Source organism: Papilio machaon, chromosome 10, assembly GCF_912999745.1.
Source record: "Papilio machaon chromosome 10, ilPapMach1.1, whole genome shotgun sequence".
NCBI lineage: Eukaryota > Metazoa > Arthropoda > Insecta > Lepidoptera > Papilionidae > Papilio > Papilio machaon.
Window position 1 is genome coordinate 4,451 of NC_059995.1, and position 23,343 is coordinate 27,793.

General features: G+C 50.2%; 1 protein-coding gene across 2 annotated transcripts; it reads right to left on the bottom strand.

Moving 5' to 3' along the window:
* Positions 1-12,239: 12,239 nt before the first annotated feature.
* Positions 12,240-23,086, bottom strand: LOC106707361 (sodium-independent sulfate anion transporter). 2 transcript variants are annotated; one of them, XM_045679699.1, is made up of 9 exons: positions 22,868-23,086; positions 17,891-17,973; positions 17,130-17,232; positions 16,243-16,765; positions 15,452-15,632; positions 14,427-14,756; positions 13,189-13,329; positions 12,806-12,951; positions 12,240-12,621 (listed from the first exon to the last, which is right to left on the bottom strand). In XM_045679699.1, the coding sequence occupies exons 2-9, from the start codon at positions 17,970-17,972 to the stop codon at positions 12,256-12,258; spliced, it is 1,872 nt and encodes a 623-aa protein (XP_045535655.1). In that variant the 5' UTR covers position 17,973; positions 22,868-23,086; the 3' UTR covers positions 12,240-12,255. The 2 variants fall into 2 exon arrangements, with proteins under 2 accessions (XP_045535655.1, XP_045535656.1); XM_045679700.1 differs by lacking the exon at positions 22,868-23,086 and adding an exon at positions 22,754-22,846.
* Positions 23,087-23,343: the final 257 nt, after the last annotated feature.

Consider the following 23,343-nt stretch of genomic DNA (forward strand, 5'->3'; position numbering starts at 1 on the left):
TGGGAGGGCCCTGTAGGGGCGACCTCCGCGGTCATGTCCGTGGCTGTGGGGGCGGGACCTTGTGTCCGCCCTCTCTGCATTTCCTCCCGTAGCTCTGCCAGCTCCTTGCGGAGGCTGGCCATCTCGGCTCTTAGGCGGGCGTTGTCCGCCTGCAAGTGCCGCGTCTCTTCCGTGACTGTGCGGGCCCCGAGGACTTCCACGGCTTCCTTAATAGATGCCGCGGCGTCCTTAAGGGTCCGCACGAATGTACCCTTCAGGTTGGAGGACTTGGTGGCTACCTTGGTGATGACCTCCAAGTCCTCCTTAACTTGTTCCTGCAGCTGGGCTGCCCCCCTCTCTTCCATCCTCTGCTTGGGCTCCGGAAACAGCTTAGCCCGGGTCTCCCGCCGAAAGCGGGCGATATTTGCCTCCCTGGCGAGGTCTTCCTCAGCCCTCTGCCTAGCTGCTTTCGCCTGGGCCCTCTTTTCTGTACGAGGCTCTCTACAAACTGATGCCTCCGACCTTTCCTCATCAGACCAGCCTGCCAGATCTACCTCGCTGGGGCGCTTTTGCCCGCGACCCTCACTCCAGAACCGACCGAGATCGTCCCGGTTCAATATCTCCAGGGACCCAACACGACTAGCAGCGGACGCCATGCTCGCCGCCGCGTCCGAGTCGGACTCCGAAACCCTCCTGTCGGCCTGAGGCCTTACCGGTGTCGGGGTGCGCGTAAGCACAACCCTCACCTCCTTCGTCATCTCCTTCAACACGTTCTCCTTCTCATTACTTTTGTTTTCTTTTATTTCCATACTTGTTCCCACGATTATGGGACGATATACACTCCACCACCGGGTGACGCCCGTTCCGGATAATGGGGCTTCTTACTACAGAGGTCGCCAGGTATCTGTAGGTTTTAACGACTTTACTGTCGGGTTTTTATAGAGTTTTCCTTTCTCGCGCGCCGGCCGGCTAAGGCAAGCGCTCCGCTCCTAGTGGCCCCGCATACCCATAGCGCCGCTTCTACGGGGTCGTTGCGGAATTCCCCTTAACAAACAAAACATAACCAAAAATATAAAAGACCAAAACAAAAAATGCAAGAAAAAACAAACAAAAAAGAAAAAGCCCCCCCAAAGCCACTAGGTCTACGGAACTTCTAGGGAGGTCGACGTACCCTCCCTAGTTGCGGACGGATGCCCCCCCCACCCCCCCCCGACGGCAGGTTAGTGCACGCCGGGGCCGCCCTCCCCAATTTTTTCCGCGGGCCTGCCCGGTATGGGTGGCCCTATCCGGTGTAGCCCCGCGGAAAAACACCCCCCGCCCTACCTAACCCCCACCCCCCCTGAGGGTAATTTTTTATAGAGGTTTTCTTCCTCGCGGCCCCACGATAAGCGCAGGGCCCCCGTTTCCGCTCAGTGCGGACTTACGGGTTTGTTGGCGTTTGGTTCGCGGGGCCGAAGCCCTACCCCGGCAGAAGGCCGGGGCGTTCCCCTATCCACCACCCGGGGACGCGCCACGTCGGAGTTCACCTCTCCGCCCACTCGGACAACCGAGCAGGTCCGTGGACCTAACCTAACCTAACCTAACCTAACCTAACCTAACCTAACCTAACCTAACCTAACCTAACCTGGGGTGCTAGGGTCGGAAACCTCCACGTTGGGCCGCCGCTTGGATTGCTCTGGGACAAGTCCTGGGGGAATGGAAGCGGTTGGTCCGGTGCACCCTGGACGGCGGCAGATGGGTTCCTTTTCCTCTACGGGGGGAGGGAAGTCATCTGCCGCTGACCAATATCCGGCCAGCTGACCCATGGAGGGGTCGTGGGATGGCGGACCTTCAAGGTCCGCGGCGAGGCGCTCTTTTAAGAGCGCCCCGCGAGTTGCCGGGTCTGCTCAGTGCACGGTTTGGCTCTGTTTTCAGAGTCGACTGGTGAACTGGTGCAGACCGGCGTCGTCGCCGGCTTAGTCGGCTTGGGAGCGGTGTTTTCCCCATTGTCGGTCCTGTTGGACAGCGGTCTTCGGACGTAGTTTCGGCGGGAGTATTCCGCGGCGCGGCGGTTCCCCTGGGTGTGCTAACCCGCACTCAGGGGGATGTCCCTCGGGACAACGTCGGGCAACCTGTCCCGGTCAGACGTGTCAGTTGATCATGTCTAGCGGCGTCGCCGGGACAGGGGGCTTGCCTTAATTGGCCGGCCCAAGACAAGGATCAGTCACTAAAAACCCGACAGCGAAGTCGTTAAAACCTGTGGATACCGGCGGACCTCCACAGTATATACGCCCGGTCTGGGTACAGGGGGCTCTGCCTGGCTGGAGTTTCCTTTCCCCCACACTCGTGGGAACTATATGGAAAATCAGGAAACACAAAACAACAACGACGACATTGGCAAGGCACAAAGGACAGAAGAAACGCATAACGATGTGGAAACAGTTGAAGGCGGGAGCAGGGCCGTGGGTGTGGCCGTCCGGGAGTTGCGGGTATCGCTCTCCCGGTGCGACTCGCCCATGGTGCTGGAGAGGAGGCAGCTGTCCGATTCGGACAGCGGCAGCTGCGCCTCATTGGAGGCAATCGGGGGTGAGGGCTTGCGCTCGAGATCGCGCTCCCCACCCAGCCGATTTTGGCGGAAGAGATCTCTGACGCCGGAAGAGGGAGCGGCTGGCGCCAAAACAACGGCGCCACGAAAGAAAGGCCGCGGACGCCCCGTAACAACGGGGGAGTACGCCGGCCTGGCCAGAGCGAAGGCGGAGCTCAACGCCCAACTAGAGCGGGAGATAAAGCTGCAGGCGGAGGCGGAGCTGGCGGCGGAGGTCACGGAGAGGAGCCGGGTGCTGCGAGCCCGGGCCAGGGCGGCGATGCCCGAAGGTCCGGGAGAGGCGGCGTCCGGCGAGCACTCCGCTGAGGACCTCGCCGGCACGGTCGAGGCGGCGCTGGACGTAATTGCCAGCGTCGCCAAGAAATCGGCCAAGATGAAGTGCCAGCACATCGCCAGCGTCCGCGAGGCGGTGTCGACCATCGGCGACGCGGTGCGAGCGCTTCGGTCCCGCACTGAGTCGCAGGAGGTCGCTCACCTGCAGGCCGAGCTGGCCGCTATGAGGGCGGAGCTGGAGGCGGTAAAGCGGCAGGCGGCTGCCCCCCCGCAGATGACCCGGGAGGAGATCTTATTTATGGTAGACTCCCGGATCGCGGGAATTGGCGACCGCCTGCTGCCCGAGCCGAGGCTGCGCCCTCCGCTGGCTGCGGACGCACATAATGCCGCCGCCGCCGCCGCCACCGCAGGAGCAACCAGCACTCGTCGCGAGGCAAAGCGCGCTGCCCCCGCCCCGGCCGTAGAGCCAGTGCCCGCCCCGGCCGTAGAGCCGGTGCCCGCCCCGACCCCAGTCCCCGCTGCGACGTATGCCGCGGCGGCGAAAAAGGGTAAGGGGAAGGGCAAGAAGAGCCTGGCTGCCCGCGAGGCCGAGGCCGCCCGCAAGCCAGAGCCGGCGCCCCCCGCTCCCCAGTCCCAACCTGAGGAGGCCTGGAACGTGGTGACGCGGAAGGCGAAGGCCCCGAAGCAGGCGGCAACGGCCCCCGCGACGCCCGCCGCATCCAAGAAGAAGAGGAAGAGGGCCCCCCGACGGCGACTGCGTGCTCCTAAAACGGCAGCAGTCGTCATAACATTACCCGAGGGGTCCATGACGACCTACGAGGCCGTCCTGGACAAGGCCGAGAAGTCTGTCGACCTCTCGGCCCTGGGCATAGAGGGGCTCAGGTTCCGCACGGCGAGAACCGGCGGCCGAGTCTTGGAGGTGGCTGGCGCCGACAAGGGCCAAAAGGCCGATGAACTGGCGGCCAAGCTGCGGGCGACCATCGGTGACGTGGCCCGCGTCTCCCGGCCGGAGCTCTGCGCTGAGATACGCATCTCCGGTCTAGGCGATGCGGCCACCAGCCAGGCGGTGGCGGCGCAAGTGGCGAAGTTGGGGGGTTGCCCTCCCGAAGGTGTAAAGGTGGGCGTTATAAATCGCCCACCTGGCCGCCAGGGCACCGTGTGGGTGAAATGCCCCGTCCTGGCGGCCAAGAAGATCGTCGACGCCGGCCGGTTCACGGTCGGCTGGTCGACGGTGAGGGCAACCCTCCTGGAGGCGCGGCCGCAGCGGTGTTACCGCTGCCTGGTCCCCGGCCACCTAGGGGTGCAGTGCGACTGCGGCGTCGACCGCAGCGCGCTATGCTTTCGGTGTGGCCAGCCGGGCCACAAGGCCGCGTCGTGCGAGGAAGAGCCCTCCTGCGCAATTTGTGCTTCGGAGGGCGTGAAGGCCGGTCATCGTCTGGGACACAAGAAGTGTCCAGCGATGAACCGGCCCCCTACCAAAGGTGGCAAGAAAAAGACAGGCGGGGGCAATCAGGGACCCCCCGCCTCGTCGTCTCCAGCTGCAGCTGCAGCTGATGTGGAGGCAATGGACACCGCCCATTGATAATGGCCTCCAGTGTCTCGATCCTGCAGGCGAATGTCAACCACTGCGTCGCGGCCCAAGATTTATTGATCCAGACCGCGGCGCAGTGGAAGATCGATGTAGCCATAGTCGCCGAGCCGTACTACGTCCGCGCCCGCGATGATTGGGCGGGCGATCGCGACGGCTCGGTGGCTATCGTCGCCTGGCGACGCACGGGCCCCACACCCTTCGAAAGTGTAACTAAGGGTAGCGGTTGGGTTCTTGCGTCGCTGGGCGGCATTGCAGTGATCGGGGTGTACTTCGCGCCGAGCAGGAGTTTTGCCGACTTTGAGCGGATGCTCGCTGAAGTCGGCGCTCTTGTGGCCGATGTGCACCCCACCCCTGTGGTGGTCGCTGGAGACTTCAACGCCAAATCGAGTGCATGGGGTTCTCCGGTGACAGACCTCAGGGGGGAGACACTGGCGGATTGGGCGGTGTCCACGGGGCTCGTCCTCCTGAACAGGGGGGCGGCCAAGACGTGCGTGCGCAGTCAGGGCGGGTCTATCGTGGATCTTTCATTCGCTAGCCCCGCCCTGGCTCGCCGCACGAGGAGGTGGAGAGTGGAGGAGGGGGTGGAGACTCTGTCGGATCATCGGTATATCCGGTTCGACATGGTCTCCACCCCCGCGGACGCTCCGGCCGTAACGCCGGACCGTCCCTTGCCGGGAGAGGGCCCACGGTGGAAGGTGTCCACCCTGGACCCGGAGCTGGCCAAGGAGGCGGCCATTGTGGAGAGGTGGGGCGCCAATGGCACGCTGAACGGCCTGGACGTAGACGCGAGGTGCGAGCGACTAGCTGGAGCACTGACTCGCGTCTGCGACGCGGCGATGCGACGCGCAGGTCCGGCCCTCCCGCGAACGCGGGTGTACTGGTGGAGACCTCACCTGGCCGGTCTTCGTACGGCTTGTCAGGTGGCACGCCGCAAGTACACCCGCAGCCGCAGAAGAAGCAGGAGGGACCTGGACCAAGAGGCGCTGCTGCTCGCCGCGTACCGGGCCGCTCGTGTGGCGCTGACCTCGGCCATAAAGGCCGCCAAGGAGGAAGCCTGGAAGGAGTGGCTCGAGAGCCTGAACCGTGATCCGTGGGGGCGCCCATATAAGATCGTGAGCCAAAAGCTCCGACCATGGGCCCCCCCGCTAACCAGGTCTCTCGACCCGCTCCTCACAGAGCAGGTGGTCAGCTCCCTCTTCCCGGCAAGGGAGGAGTGGGTGCCGCCGAGGATGGCGGCGCCGGATCCTGAGGGACCGGCCGTATCGGGCGAGGAAATCCCGCCCGTATCTGAGGCCGAGCTCGGAGCCGCGATTCTGAAGCTAAGGCTGAAGAACCGCGCTCCGGGCCCAGACGGCGTCCCTGGGCGCGCCCTCGCCCAAGTCGTGCCGGTCCTTCAGGAGGAGACGCTGTCCCTGTTGTCGGAGTGCTTGGCGTCCGGAAGAGTCCCGCGTCGGTGGAAGACGGGTAAGCTCGTGCTTCTCCGGAAGCCCGGGCGCCCGGCCGACTCGCCGTCGGCCTACCGCCCCATCGTGTTGCTCGACGAGGCGTGCAAGCTGTTCGAGCGAGTGCTCGCTGCGCGTCTCGTCGCGCATATGGAGGCGGTTGGGCCCAATTTGAGCGGCGGCCAGTTCGGCTTCCGTCGCGGGCGGTCCACCATTGACGCCATCACCCGACTCAGGGACAGGGTCGAGGAGGTTGTCGGCCACGGGGGAGTGTTGTTGGCGGTGTCGCTGGACATCGCGAATGCCTTCAACACGATCCCCTGGCCGACAATCGCGGAGGCGCTGAGGTACCACCGCGTCCCGGGGTACCTCAGGCGAGTCCTTGCGGACTACTTCGTCGACCGGGCCATATTTTATCCGGCCCGAGACCAGGTAGTCCGCAGGGACATGACGTGCGGTGTTCCACAGGGGTCGGTCCTCGGGCCGCTCCTGTGGAACATCGGATACGATTGGGTTCTGCGCGGTGCCAATCTCCGGGGTGTCGAAGTTCTTTGTTATGCCGACGACACCCTGGTCACCGCGCGGGGCCCAACGTTCCGGGACGCGGGCGTGCTCGCAACTGCGGGCACGGCCCACGTGGTGCGCCGCATCAGGGCCCTGGGCCTCAACGTGGCCCTCGAGAAGTCCGAGGCCATGTTCTTCCATGGGCCTCGGACTAAGCCCCCCCGCGGCTATTCCATCGTTGTGAGCGGCACCCCCATTGCTGTCGGGGGGACTATGAAATATCTTGGTCTCGTCCTCGACAGCCGATGGGGGTTCGGTGAGCATTTCCGGATACTTGCACCAAAGCTGGTGAAGTATGCGGGAATGCTCGCCAGGCTGCTCCCCAACTGTGGGGGGGCGGGCGGTGTATGCCGCCGCCTATACGACGGTGTGGTGCGCTCTAAGGCGCTCTACGGAGCGCCCATTTGGGCGTCGAGGCCCCTGAGCAAGGATAACATGGTCCTGTTGCGACGTGCGCAACGGACCATGGCTCAGCGGGCCTCCAGAGCGTATCGCACCGTCTCGTACGAGGCGGCGTGCCTCATCTCCGGGAGCCTCCCTTGGGACCTCGAAGCCGGGGTCCTGGCGGAGGTTTACCGGAGAAGGGCCCTGATGCGACAAAGAGGTGTAGAACCCCTCCCGGAAGAGATCGTACGCTGGAGGAAGGAAGGACGTGACGATCTCTTCCGGCGATGGGAGGAGAGGTTGGCGGACACCTCGGTGAGCAGGCGGCTCGTCGAGGCTGTCCGCCCTGTCCTGCGCCAGTGGGTGGAGGCGAAGCACCGGGAGCCGACTTACTTCCTGACGCAGCTTCTCACAGGGCACGGCTGTTTTGGCCGTTACCTGTGTGAAGTTGTGGGAATTGAGTCGGATCCCGGTTGCCGACATTGCGCGACCGGCGCCGTGGACACGGCCGAGCATACGCTCGCCGTGTGCACGGCCTGGGACGCTCAACGCGCCACACTCACTGGCGCAATAGGACGCGATCTGTCGCTGCCGGCCGTCGTTAGATCGATGGCCGGCAGCGAGCAGAGCTGGGCCGCCATCGCCTCGTTTGCACGCGAGGTGATGGCGGCCAAGAGAGAAGCCCTGCGGGAACGGGAACGCGCCAGCGAAACGCTGCCGCCCCGCAGGGCCCCAGCGAGGGGCCGCCGGCGTACGAGGTACGCCGCGGCCCTTCAACCAACTTGAGGTGGCCACGCGCGGCAGGTCGGGGGATCTGCTGCGCCGAATGTGGCGGATGCCCTCTCTCGTGTGTTCCGAGGGAGGGCATCATAGGGTGATGGGAGGGGGTGTTACATCCAGCCCCTCCCTACACGTGTCGAGCCCCTACCAAGGGGCTCCCCTAGCCGGGTCGTGGATAAACTAACGTAGATGCCACGGCCCGGTCAGGCGAAGGAGAACACCGCGGGGTTTAGTGGGTATTCCGGTCGCCTTCTGCGGCCGGCGAGTCCCACACGAAACCGTCCCTGCTGCCCCCGCAGCACGGACGGCGAAGTGCGTAAATGCATTCCCCGCGTCAACAAAAAAAAAAAAAAAAAAAAAAAAAAAAAAAAAAAAAAACCTAACCTAACCTAACCTAACCTAACCTAACCTAACCTAACCTAACCTAACCTAACCTACCTACCTACCTACCTACCTACCTACCTACCTACCTACCTACCTACCTACCTACCTACCTACCTACCTACCTACCTACCTACCTACCTACCTACCTACCTACCTACCTACCTACCTACCTACCTACCTACCTACCTACCTACCTACCTACCTACCTACCTACCTACCTACCTACCTACCTACCTACCTACCTACCTACCTACCTACCTACCTACCTACCTACCTACCTACCTACCTACCTACCTACCTACCTACCTACCTACCTACCTACCTACCTACCTACCTACCTACCTACCTACCTACCTACCTACCTACCTACCTACCTACCTACCTACCTACCTACCTACCTACCTACCTACCTACCTACCTACCTACCTACCTACCTACCTACCTACCTACCTACCTACCTACCTACCTACCTACCTACCTACCTACCTACCTACCTACCTACCTACCTACCTACCTACCTACCTACCTACCTACCTACCTACCTACCTACCTACCTACCTACCTACCTACCTACCTACCTACCTACCTACCTACCTACCTACCTACCTACCTACCTACCTACCTACCTACCTACCTACCTACCTACCTACCTACCTACCTACCTACCTACCTACCTACCTACCTACCTACCTCCCTACCTCCCTACCTCCCTACCTCCCTACCTCCCTACCTCCCTACCTCCCTCCCTCCTCGTCCTCCAGTCAGGAGAGGCCGAGTTAGGACTATTAAGGGTAGTGTCACAAAAGGTTTTATAAGGAAGCGTGCGCTGCTGCTCGAGTCAGTCATCCGTCATTGCGGAACGTCTGACATTTTTGTTTATCTACGTTCGGTTTCAGATTATACTATTGCGAGGAGTATTTAGAAGTAGAGTTAAATTCACTATTTCGCTGTTACATTATTTCTTTAAAAAAAAAAAAAAAAAAAAAAAAAAAAAAAAAAAAAAAAATCCTCCGCGTCCAGTAAACCTGTCAAACTTCTTAATATGACAAACGACCCAATTAAATCGGTTAATGACATTAATAATTACTTCGCCAATGTTGGAGCGAACTTAGCCCGGCAAATTGGTAAAAGCCAGCACAAAAGAAATGCAAGTTTTAAATATGACTGTGTAACCAACCCTCAGGGAAATTCGATGATTTTACTTGAAACAAATAACTCAGAAATAGATAGCATAATTACATCACTGAAAAATAATTGTGCTACTGGTCACGACGGCATATCAACCTGTGTTATTAAATCTACCAAACACGTACTTGTCCCAGTGATTACTCATATCTGCAATTTATGTTTATCAAATGGTATTTTCCCAGATACTTTTAAGAAGGCGATGGTCACTCCTATTTTTAAGGGAGGAGATGGAAATCGTGTCGAAAATTATAGACCTATATCAGTGCTTACTACTTTGTCAAAAATTATGGAAAAGATTTTAAATAAAAGATTGCTTAGCTATCTCGAACATAATAAAATAATTGCCCCAAATCAATTCGGTTTCAGAAGAGGCGTCTCAACCGAAGATGCTGTTCTTGAATTAACAAACCGAATTGCTAAGAATCTTGACTGTAAGACTAAAACCATAGCTATTTTCCTCGATCTAGCCAAAGCATTCGACACGGTCTCCATCCCCATCCTCCTACGAGTATTAGAAGACATAGGTGTCAGAGACATAGCGCTAAAACTTTTCCATGACTATCTCACAAATCGCAGTCAACGTGTCAGGGTTGAAAACTGTGTCAGTGACGATCTGAATCTAACTTACGGCGTACCGCAGGGTATTATTTTACATAAATAGATTGTGCCAACTGTCAATTCTATATTGTAATATTCTAGTCTATGCAGATGATACTGTGCTTATTATAGACGGCGTAACATGGGAATCTGCACATCGAGCAGCTGAAAATGCAATTGGCATAGTCATGGATTGGCTATCATTATACTTGCTTACGGTGAATATAAGTAAGACCCACTACATCGCTTTCTCAGCTAACTCTGCTACACAGCCTATCACGCCGGATGTAAAAGCACATAACTGCCACTCCACAGGCACCTCTTGCCACTGTCCTTCCTTACATAGAAGCTCTTGTGTTAAATATCTAGGTGTTTACATCGATAGCACATTGAGTTTGCAAAACATATCGATGTGAGTGTGTCGCGTGTTCGCAAAATTATGTTCCCTATGAAAAAATTAAGAATTGTAATTGCAGGCCCTTTGCTAAAAACTGTTTATTTTGCTTTAGCTCAGTCACTCCTTACGTATTGCATATCTGCATGGGGTGAAACATATAAAACATATTTACTTCGCCTTGAGAGGGCACAAAGAGCTGTTCTGAAAGTCATGCTCCACAAACCGTATCGGTATCCGACTACCCAGCTATACAAAGACATTTCAGTACTCACTGTTTGACAGCTATGTGCGTTACATATCACCTTACGTGTATACACTCAACACTTTCTTATGAACCAGCGTCATTTAAGACCAAACGACGTAAGCATCTAGTTCGCCCTCCTGTAACTATATCAAAACTTCTTTAGCAAGCCGTAGTTACCTCAGTATCAGTTGTCACCTTTATAACACCATCAATAAAACTTGTAATATATATCCCCTTAAATGTATCTCCCTTAAATGTATCCCATCTTAAATGTAAAAGAACAGTAAAATGTTACCTGCAACAATTAACTTACGATGAGACTAAAGAACTCTTTACAATTGGACCTTAGTGTATATTTTTTTCCCTCACTTTTATATCTTGTAATTATTGTAACGTATCTTTTAATTTATAACAACAATTTAAATTTGTAAGCAGGAGCGCACTCGCATAATATAAAACCAAGCGACAATAGCCCAATGCAAGAATTCAGATCGCCGATCTTTTGGTGGTTAGTTCGAATCCGGTCATTGGACTATTGTAGTAAACCATGTCCTAGCACAAGCTTCGAGCTTATTTGGAATGGTTACAACAAATGTGTGCAAAAATATTATTGTAACATTTTATTATACTTGTAAAGTGTAACTTTGTATTAAATTGTGTTAATCCAATAAATTATTATTATTATTCCACATATTTATTTATTGTCTAATTCACCCACTTACCGAGCGAGAGCCTCTCTAGGTGGTGATCGAGGCTCTTCGCAATTAATCCGTTCACGGATAGCACTATCGGTACGATAATTGTTGACTCCATATGCCACATGGCTGTAATCTCGTGCGCGAGATCCAAATATTTTGACATCTTGTCTGTCTCTGCCTTCACGAGATTACAGTCATGGGGAACACTTACTTAATAATATTTATTATTATTATGGCGGAACAGCGGTTTTCCTCGCTAATGGCTCACCCGTTTTATAACCTAAACACAACTAGTAATTCCGTCGGGCCCAGGAGCTTGTTTTTGGTCCGTAGTCCAGAATTAACATAATACGTTAGGATTTATGATCAAAGGCGAAATACGAAAGACTTCGCTACAAATAAATGAAACAACAACACTCAGAGTACTCTTAAAGAGTTTATTAAATTGTTCTTCGAACATGATTTTTTTACGTCACATATATTGGCACCTTGTGTCTTATTTATTCTTTTTTTAAACGTATATTAAATACTTTATTTAAGCAACTTCTCTCTAAAATATATTTTTATTTGATTTGATTAGGTACTGTAGTCGTGAATCACAAAGTAATAGAGGAATGTAGAAGGGGCCGAGCGGCGGCCGGCCCCGGACACTGCGCAGCTCGCATTCATTCACTCGCACGAACACAGGCGCACAGGAGCACTTCATCTCTCAGATACAATAACCTAAGTTGTACTTTTATTACCTAGAAATAAATTAACTCACTCGTCAATACTACATCTATCACGACCGGATATTACATGAGTCAGGCCCGGGTTGCGGTTTTACCATATAATGTCTTAAAGAGCCGAGGACGAGGTACGTAAACTAACCAATTTTACACAAAAATATAAATATAGTTAACACCTAGCATCACAACAGGGGAACGACGTACGTTCCGAAACTAATATAGAATTATACAAAAATAATGCTTCGCAAACTCGGTCCGCGTGAACGCGTGCGGCGGAGGAGCGGGAGGAGCACGGAGGCGGGCGGAGGCGGGCGGGGGCGCGCGGGGGCGGGCGGGGGCCCGCGGAGGCGGGCGGAGGCGGGCGGAGGCGCGCGGGGGCGCGCGGAGGGGGGCGGGGGCGCGCGGGGGCGGGCGGGGGCGCATCACGGCAGCGGCGGAGTCTTGTCGGGGGGCGCCCGGCCGTCCGCCGCCAGCAGTCGGTCCAGGTCCTCGTCCTCGTAGAAGACCACGAAGTGCTCCGGCTTGGCCACCGCCTCGAAGATGGAGCAGACGGAGGGCTTGACGTTGTAGAAGTAGAGCGGCTGGCGGCGCGCGTGGAAGTCGGCGGTGAGCTGCTCGATGCTCTTGGCGGCGGTGTAGTCCGCGCTGTAGATGTGCGTGCACTCGAGCACCACGGGCACGTCGCCGCCCGCCGCGCACTTGTTCACGAGCCGCCGCACGTAATCCACGGAGGGGAACATCAGGCAGCGGTCGGGCGTGATCATCAGGTACTCCACGCCGCCCTCCGTCTGTAACGTAACGTCGCTCGTGTTTAGTACATTTTTTTTTTCCGTGACGGTGAACAGATATACAAGAAAAGGATCGGTCGGTCTCAGGAAATCTATGAGCAGTACAAAACGTCACTTGCTTAATTAATTCGTTATCGTGTTGGACACACGGCGGCAGCTGTTGCGGGAAGTCATGGAGGCGTACCTTGAGCAGCTCGACGGAGAGCTTGGGTCGCGCGGCGTGGTACAGGATGAAGATGATGTTGACCACGACGCCGGTCAGGATGCCCAGCTCGAGCGGCAGCGTGAGGCACAGCACGAATGTACCCACGCCCGGTACCAGGTCCAGCTCTGCGCGACGACACACAAACATGACACCTCTCTATTACAATATACCGATCAACATAAACTTAAATTGCGTATAATTTGACATATGTCTTTCATGTCATCATTTTATTTAAAAGAAAAAAAAAACTAGAGAACAGTGGTACTAAACTAAAAAAAGAACTTATCAAAAGACATCGAAGTGCGCCGTCATCATGACATATACAAAAAGCGAGGACACTCTGAGGTCGCACGAGCACTCACTTTTGGCGCGCCACATCGGCTTGATGACATCGTACTCGACCATAAAGAGGATGGCGGAGATGATGACCGCCGCGAGCGCAGCCTTGGGGATGAACTCGAAGTACTGCGTAAAGAACTGCAGTGCCAGAATCACCATTGCGCCTGAAATGGATACAAGCGTTGCTTAAATATTTTAGAGAATACAATATTGGTGGCGCAGGGGTTAAGCGCTTGATCGACTAAACTTTAGATTACGTACCGTCAAGTTGGCGGCTGCAATTTTTATGGCGAACACAGTTATATCTAAGGACTTACTAGCCAAAGTTAAAAGTTGCGGAAACTCGTAGATTTTAAGTCATTGAATAAATAAAATCGTATTTTATGTTAGATTTTCCAGTACTTTTGACAAAACTATGACAGTTTTGTTTAAAGAATGGGCAAAGGCTTTATCTTATACAGCCTCACGTCATGTTTTTTATTTGGGTAAATTTAAAAAATACTCTATTTAATTCGATTAAAGTTTTTAAACCAAATTTATTTTAGTTTTTATTGCGAAATGTTATCTTAAATTGATTAATAATAATAAAAATGTGACATTTATATTGTTTAATTATTTCATAATTTTGAAGACACGTAACGCAAAAGACAGGTCACAGAACCGAATCAGTCAACCCCGACTCCACGTGGTACTTTCTGCCCTACCCCTAGAGTGTTTATGAAAAGCCGGAGGCGCGGAGGGTGAGCAGCCCTCGCCTGCTGTGACAAATTCTCCTATAAGATAACTAAATTCTGCCCATTTCATATGGTTGTTTAATATATTTAAAAGAACTGTCAAAGTTAAAATAAATAGGATATTTGGTTTAAAAAACTTCATCATCGAATTAAATAGAGTATTTTTTAAATTTACTTAGGTAAAATACATGGCGCTGTATAAGATGAAGCCTTTGTCCATTTTTTTTAAGTGGAGCTGTCAAAGTTGCGTCAAAAGTATTATTATTATATTACTAAAAATGTACGAGTTTCCACTTTTAACTTTGGCTTGTAAGTCCTTAAATATGTATAACTCTATTCACCATAAAAATTGCGACCGCCAACTTGACAGTACGTAATCTAAAGTTTAACCCGACGATCTTACGATAAACGAGAAAGGAAAAAAAACATAGTGTTGCAACCTGTACATATCTCTGAAGAAATGTGAAATCAACCAATCGGCGGTGGGACATGTATACCTAAGCGAGTGAGGGAAACGTGCGAGCTACCTGTGTAGATGCCGTTGAGCGTAGTCTTGACGCCTGAGCCGTTGGAGACGACGGAGCGCGCCAGTGAGCCGCCGCCGGGGTATGCCTGCATGAAGGAGTTTCCCACGTTCACCACGCCCAGCGCTATCATCTCCTGCGTGGCATCGATGGTGCGCCCGTCGGAGAACGCCTTGCAGATGGCGATGTCTTCCAGCAGCACGATCAGCGGGATCACGAGCACTCCCGAGCCCAGCTCCGACACCATCTCCAAGAAGTCAGCAGTCGAGTTGTCGGCGCGCACATAGCTGAAGGGCGGCAGCTGCGGCGCCGGTACGCCCGACGGGATGCTGCCTGTGCGCATCTTAGCGTTAGTGTGGTACCGTTACATGTCATGTTTGACAGAGATGATATGTGCTACGTCTAGGGCTAACTACACATCGCTGCGCGCACAAGCGTCCGCCACGCGGATCGCCACCACCACCCACAAATCGGTTGTATCGTACAGTTTAGCGCTGCGACCGCGCTGCCGTCGGCCGAGTGAACTTATACTACAATACTTATATTCCTGGATGTATGATTTCAAATGTCATAAGACAATCACATGAGAAGCCAAACAGTCTCCAGCGGTTCAGCTTTATAACTCTTGGTAATAGTAATGCATATGTATATATATATATATGTTTAGTTTCTTCTCGTTTTAATTCCTTTAACTGTATATTATGATACGTAAATCATAATGATTAAAAGGATTAAATAAACTTATTTAAATTTTTTATCATTATCTATGGCACCGAGAAAAGCCGGGGACTACCACTACAACTATTGTATTTTGGTGAGTAACTTTACTTGAGGTGACTTTACTACACTACATGTATGACAGAATCGAGATTGAGATACAGATGGTGGCGATACTGACCGCCTCGCACGTTGTCGGCTGCCGTGAGCATGAACAGAAAGCGAACATCACGTACACTGTACACAGTAGATAGTTCACATGGCAAAGAGCACAGACGAGGAGCAGGAGGAGGAAGAGGAGAAGCACGAACCCATGAGGCGCACTGGCGAGGCGCCGTAAGCGGTCACGAACCAGGCGCCCAGCGAACCGGTCGCCACGACCACGATGGCGTTGCGGCAGGTGGCCAGCAGCCACAGGCACTTGTTCGCCACCTTCTGCCGGGTGCTGGGTCCGCCCTCACGCTTTGCCCCCAATTGAATCATCCCAATTTTCTATGGAATATAATAATATTACTTGTAAAAGTAGTATACGACAAATAATCAAATGTTAATGTTAGTTTACAATAAAGAGGACCATTTAATAGATAACATTTTCTTGCACGTACGAAACCTTCTTTCACATACATAACAGATTACAAATGTTACGTGTTGGTTAGACCATAAAACACATTTATTGTTGATAAAATATGCAACAGGCAAGAAACCCACATCGTGTAAATGGGGTTTTTTAAGTTGTTCTTACGTGTGTAGTATTTCACTATAATAGCAATTTTAGTGTTGTTTTTTTATGTAACGTGTAGTATTTTACTAAATAACGAAAGAAGATCTTTCTCGTCTTCTCTATAAATTTTTATTTTCATATAAATTGTATAAAAACTACAAAGAATCTTGCCTGTAACTGTGCCGTTTTATTTTATTTACATGAATAAAGAACGAATACATTTTTTATATTTTATTCATCAAACATGGACCCAGTTTTAAAATAATTTGTGGAACAAAGTAGATGTAAAAAATATAAAGAAATAAAAATATTACAACATGTAACATGTTAAAGTGAACATATAGACGTTAGACGTATTTCCAACATGATTGCGTGACTCACCCTCAAGCCGAGCAGCAGCGCGATGCAAGAGAAGCCGAGCACGGGGTCCCAGAGCGCAGCGCCGTGCAAGTTCCTGAAGATGGAGATCCACTGCTGAAGGAAGGTGCCGCCTGTGACGCTGATGGCGAATAGATCCTTGACCTGCGAGGTGGCGATCATGAGCGCGACGGCGGATGTAAAGCCCGAAGACACGGGCCCGGAGACAAAGTTGACGAGGAAGCCCAGGCCGAGCACGCCCATCAGCAGCTCAACCAGGCCCGTCAGGAAGTTGAGCAGCACCGCCTTCTCGACGACGCCCCCCGCTACCTGCCAGGTGAGCAGCGAGGCGATAGCGGTGGGCCCGGCGGGCACAGCGCGGCACCCGCCTAGTACGATGTAGATGAAGCAGCCGAGGAAGGAGCCGTAGAGGCCGTGCTGCGGCGGCAGGCCCGCGATGTTGGAGTACGCCAGCGATTGCGGTATGACGGTAAGGCCCACCGTAACGCCGGCGATCAGGTCGCCGAGAGCCTTTTCCGCGTTGTACCTGCGGGCACAAGGAATGTGTCCGCTGCAATCGATGCGTCCGGCGCGGCGGCTGCGACTCAGGCCGCTAGCTGCCCGTGTGCGCGGCATAATATTATAATATATTTCAGGTCACTAGAATCTTTTGTGATCCACAAATGCCTAATTATTTTTTAAAGGCAGATTACAAGTCGCTCGTGATACTTGTCGTAAACATTTATATTTGTGTGGACTAATTTTATTACAAATATTAAATCATTTTAGCAGTCCTGTCACAATAATAAAAACTCTCGAATATAGAATTCCAATAAATCCGACAATATGAATAGCTTAATTTTAATTATTTGTACAAAGTATTCAAACGATTGAGATGACAATATACTCACTGCGGCAGCCAGGCGGTGATGGGCACGCGCTTGTGCAGCGTCTTGCGGTTGAAACGACGTCGCAGCGCCGCGCGCCAGCCCTCGCCCGACGCGCCGTCCGACACTACACAGTCAAAATTTACGATGAGGCGCTCGCTCGATCACGTACATTACAAGTGTAACACAAAACGACTACGGCCAAACCAAAACTCCTCCGCTGCCCCGACCCGCCACAACAATTGTTTGAAATCGCGTGTCAGTGTTCAGTGTCAGACAATATAATCTCGAGCTAATACAGATGGGCGGGCAAGGCGAGTGTGGTGCCAGTGCCAAGCGTGCGTGCAGCGTACGCTCGGTGGCGGCGACGGGGCCCGGGGGTGGCGGTCAAGCTCACGGCTCTCGGCTCACGGCCGAGCTCCTCGATTCACCGTTTCGTGTCGTAGAAAACAAAAATATAAACAACTAGCTGCGACTTCGTCTGCGCGGATTTAAAAAAAACTTAATTGTGTTTTTCCAGACTATGTTCTACATTCGAGCTAAATTTCATCGGGATTCGCTGCACCATTCTGGAGATACCTTCAAACAAACATCCATCCATCCATCGAAACATGCGTATTTATAATATAATTAATATATACGCAGGTAAATCTCTTGAAATTGATGTGAAACAGCAGTCAAACGTAAGAATTATCGGCATATATATTTTCTTTTATAGCAGAAACAGTAGTGCGCGAAGCGAGCAGCGGCAGAAGATGGGGGCGCGGGATTTGTGTTTCACTCACATATGTAGTCGTTGCTGGCGTGCTTGTCGTCGGGCGGCGGTAGCGAAGCCGAAGAGGCGTTGTGTTTGCGGCGCGGGATCATCCTGCAAGAGGGCGGAGGTTAGTGCGCGCCTTAACACACAATTAGGTGTCTTCATCGGGCAAGAATTAGTCAGCAGTGAACAGTCGGCAGTCAGCACTCGGCACGAGATCGTGGAAATGAATTACACGATTCGAGACCAGGGCAATATATTGTGCTCATCCGATGCGGGTTAAAACTATTTTAAAACTGAATTTAATTATTGCAAGGCACATATAATTATCATTATCGTTACGAGCACAACTTGTATTGTTCTACTGTTTGGTTTAATTTTATATTAAAGCAGATTGTAGTGACACATTCTCGTCGTCAAATAAATGTGGAAGTGGACTCTGAGAGCAGTGCTACTGCAGTGCAGGCGGTGCCAGGCAGGCTGGTGATGCGTTGTAGATGAGGTGGACTAAGAGCGATTCATTCGTTTCTGCACACGAGGAAATTCGTTGACGGCTTTACTGGCAAATGACGAGTAAGAAGCTGATCAACTGATGTCCGTCTAGTGAACAAATAATATGCAATAGTTTCCACAAAGAAGGCCTGCGATTTACTTAAGTCAAAATCATCTCCCTGTCCTTATCCGACTCAATCGGTAAGTTAACTTCACCGTTAAATGTCTGGCCAAATGGCATGGTCAATGAACATTAGAGCAAAGTGTTATCCTTACTAATATTATAAATGCGAAAGTAACTCTGTCTGTCTGTCTGTCTCGCTTTCACGCAAAAACTACTGAACCGATTTAAATGAAATTTTGTACACAGATAGTCTAGAGCCTGAGGATGGACATAGGCTACATTTTAACGCGAAAAAGTGGTTGTAAGGGGTTGAAAGTGGGGGTGAAATTTTGTATGGAATTATCGTTATTTTTACAGATAGAAGCTTGAAACTTATTTTCAAGACTGCTAATTTGATATACATAAATACGAAATTAAATTTTTGTAAAAATTTTTGCCCTAAGGGTGCAAAATAATAATAGGGGATGAAATTTTGTTTGGCAATATGTTCGGTTTTGATGAATGTTTTGTTTAATAAGTTTTGCTGTTACTATTACCAATATTTAGTATAGAACCTGAGGAAGGACATAGGCTACATTTTAACGCGTAAAAGGGGTTGTAAGGGGTTGAAAGTGGGGGTGAAAGTTTGTATGGAATTATGGTCATATTTACCGTTAGAACTTGAATCTTATTTTTAAGGCAGGTAATTTGATATAAATAATTATGAAATTAATTTTTTGTAAAAATTTTACCCCCACGGGTGCTAAATAACAATAGGGGATGAAAATTTGTTTGGCAATATGTGAGGTTTTGGTGAATGTTTTGTTTAATATTTTTTGCTGTTACCCTTACCAATATTTAGTTTAGAACCCGAGAAAGGACATAGACTACTTTTCAACGCGAAAAAGGGTTTTTAAGGGGTTGAAAGTGGGCGTGGAAATTTGTATGGAAGTATCGTCATTTTTACAGTTACAAGTTTAAAACTTATTTTTGTGGCTGCTAATTTGATATAAATAAATATGAAACTCAACGTTTGAAAAAATATTACTTTCAAGGATGCTAAATAAAAATAGGGGATGAAATTTTGTTTGGGAATATTTTAGACATTTGGCGCGGTCCTGGCACACCTATCTCTATGTTCTTCTACATCCATACATCAAATCATAGCACGTCGGTTAAGTAAAATAATTAGCCTAAAAAAATTCTATCCGAAGACAGAATTTTACGCGGACGACACAACACTTTTTGGAAATCAGTTCAAAATCAGCATGAATGTCACGGAAGACAACTACAAAACTTTGAGAGCAGACTCAGGGCGTTCTAACACAACATAGGTGTGCCTTTACTCAACCCCCATGTTGTAGATACCTACATTACAATTCAAATAAGAATATGCATTAAGTCACGGCATATTGGATCGTTATAACACACAAATCGTAAAAGAAATAGGTAGGGGTTGAAAAAATATTTTTACATCAGTTTTATTTTTCGACCAAATGAGTGCAAATTCATACCAATACAAGGTAACACACAAACTCATAGTTCTACGATCTATGATAGTGTATTATTGATATATGTAGAAGGCACACGTCCAACCTCGTGTTGTGCTGCAGTCTGTTAATACTTAATCAGTGTTTGTTCATATTTAACTAGAGGGCACGGCACGGTCTCACGCGCTTTATCTGGCGCGTGTTAATATCAGCCTCCAGGAGTTTGGGCGATCGACTGGTTCGAAACGATTAATATCGCGAGCTTCACCGCCGCTAGTTAGATGTAAACACTTCCATATAACTTCATAGGTTTGAAATTGTCGCCAGCACGCCGCGCGTCTATCATCACTTCGCTCGCGCCCGCGCCCTCAGTTTTTGTGTGAATAATCTCATACACCATCATCTGTATTACCCTAACAAATATAGTTAAATACTGTTTGACTTTGACCTATGTTTTAGCATAAATATGTATAACCTCACTGCTTTTAGTATACTTCGATAATTTCCAGTTGTTAATTATTTCAATTGCCATTAGTACTCGTATTTGTCAAAAATGCGTGCCTGGCGCTTGTCCTACGTATAAAAAGGTTGACGTATGTTTAAGCTAAAATGTATTTAGAACACTATCTAAGTATAAGTTCAAACTTTCGTGGTTTTTACTAATATAATGTTCGTAAGCTCAAACAGCCTAATCGTGGTAAGAATCCCGTTTCTTACGAACATTACACTGTCTAAGTGTTTATGGTAAGACCTTTGTTTGAAATTTCGCGATCGCCACCCGCACCCTCGATAGCGAGTTAACTATGAATAAGCACTAAGTTGTACAATGCCGCTTGCTGTCGCGAGATGCCGCGTCTTGCCGAGGGCCGAGGGGAGATGTCTTGCTGCCACGCTCGCCTGCGAAGGATACTTAAGGGCGTGTGCAAGTATTGGCGGGCTAAGTACCAACGTCAACGTTTGACATCGAGCGATGCGAGCAGTCTTATGTTTTACTCAGAACTAGCGATCGCACGCAACTTCGTCAGGGCAGAATTAAAAAAAAATAAAGTCCCTATAAAATATGCCCGCATGCATCAGGTACCTTTCTGTCAAAATCGAAGCAGCCATTCCGGAGATACTCGGAACGAACGCGGCTTTGCGGACAGACATAAAGACAAAAAAATTGGTTTTCCGTTATCACCTACGCAAATATGATGTGTACAAAATACAATTATTTAACCGATATTACATACGGACAGAACAATTTTGTTAAAATGTATAGATGATAATAAGCCTACGGAACAGATACAGTTGCCCGATGGGAAAATTTCTCAGATGTAAAACAAAAACATTATAAATATTATATGTGTATAAGTATTGTATTATGCACATTTATAACACTATATTTAAACCATGTATAGGTAAAGCTAAATAAGAAATTTTTAGAGAAAATTAAGATAATGAAATAGAAATGATTGGTTCAGTTCACAATTATCTGAGCAAAGAGTCGGTTGGTGATGTAGTAATGCATTACTTGTGCATAGCAAATAGTGAGTGAGTGAGTCAAAGTCAAGTTATGAGGGAAACATTATCCGATCCGCACTCGACACGACATAACACAACATTAGCGACACCAAGTATTTATTGCACGCACACACGCGGCGCGGGCATCGGGTAGACACCAGAACCAGAACACGAGCAGATCACTAGCAAAGGGGATTTTGTTCGATCATTGAGATTGCAAAACATTCTATCTTTTTACCAAACACGATCGTATGAATTATTTTTGTATTTCGGGCCAATTGCAACATGTTTGTGTTAATACCAGAAAGCAGGCCATACTTTTTTCTTTCGAATAAATTTCTATTCATAGTAGATAATAAGTCAGCGCTCACTAGCTAACTGCCCGCAGTCGCGTCGTCCAGCCGGTCCGATCCCACATCTCTATTGTCGTTTACGTTACGTTAATTATAAAACTTTGACTTAAACTTAAACTTTGGTTTGAATATATTTTGAAAGCAGGCGCGAATTAATTAGGTAGAACAACTGTAATATAGGGTACCATATTTTTGTTAAGTAGAGTTTTAATTTCTTAATGCTTATTATATTTTACTCCTTTTACTTTTAAACGATCTCGCCCGCAACTTACTAGATGAACAAACTGATCGTATGAAATCGCACCACATTTGCAAGTGTAAACAAATTGTACAAAGTAATATTACGTAATGCGCTTTGCCGTACCCGTACTTCTGTTTTTAGCTTTTCTACAAAGGTTGCATTTTCTTTTACAGCCCGATTATGACCGCTGGACTGGAATGATGTAAACCGGACATAACGTCTAGTTTATATCATACCAGCGCTCCTGGCTTACTATATTGACATAATGTAAACCAAGCATTACTCAATAATAATAAGCAGTGATAACAAATATAATGTTGCACAGGTGTGCCCTGAAGTGGAAGCTCCCCGCAACAGGCTAATGTTTTTGTATTAAATATTCGAGTGGCTCGTCAGCGTCAGTGACTGCGTCAGTAACTGTTTGTTAAGTAGGTATACCTATCCCAAACAATATTTTTAAAAAACTGACTCACACAATTAAGTTACTTTTGCAATATTTCCCGAACACACTTGGACCTGTATGACCCGTAGGAGTAGGAGAAGAGAGACAAAACAGTCGAGATCGAGATGTATGCGAGTCACGTGACGGTCCACATTCAAGCGGAGTTTTTCTATTTCACCGGCGAATCTCACCTAGCGTTTACATCAATTGAAACAACACATACAAGCAGCCGCACCACGCCCAACGACACCTCGGACTCGGACTCACTTGTTCCTTTTGAGGAGTTAAAGACGAAACCCTTGGACTATCCGGGAGATCGCAGGCGGGCCGCACCGCACCTGACTACGGGTGGGTGAAGCTGTTCAGGCAACGGGCACTCACTTGCGCTGCTGTGCTGGCCGGGCGGGACGTCAGGAGCGCATGCCGGGCTGCTGCGTGAGGGTGCTTGGTTGTGGCGCGATTTTGACTGCGACGGTGACGGCGAAGCGCGATGCGCGAAAAACGGCGTGGAAGCAAAATACGTCCGAACACCGACGCGGCCCGTGCGCTACTGCCGCTTGCCGGCTGCCGTTGCCGCCGCCACCCTCTGCCGAGCGAACTACCGGGCCGCCGGCGGCAAGCCGGGCACGCGCGAGATGCGTCGCGGAGGCTGCGCACCGCCCCGCACCAGCCCGCTTGTGACGTCATTGTCGGCGGGATGCGCAAACAGCGATGGGCAATAGTATAAACGTTGTGTCGTTTTATTACTTAGTTACCAATCGATGAATGATTCTATCGGAGATAAAGTAATTTTTTATATATTATTAATTATTTATATTTAGACTTATAATACTAAGACATATAGAATATATATTTAT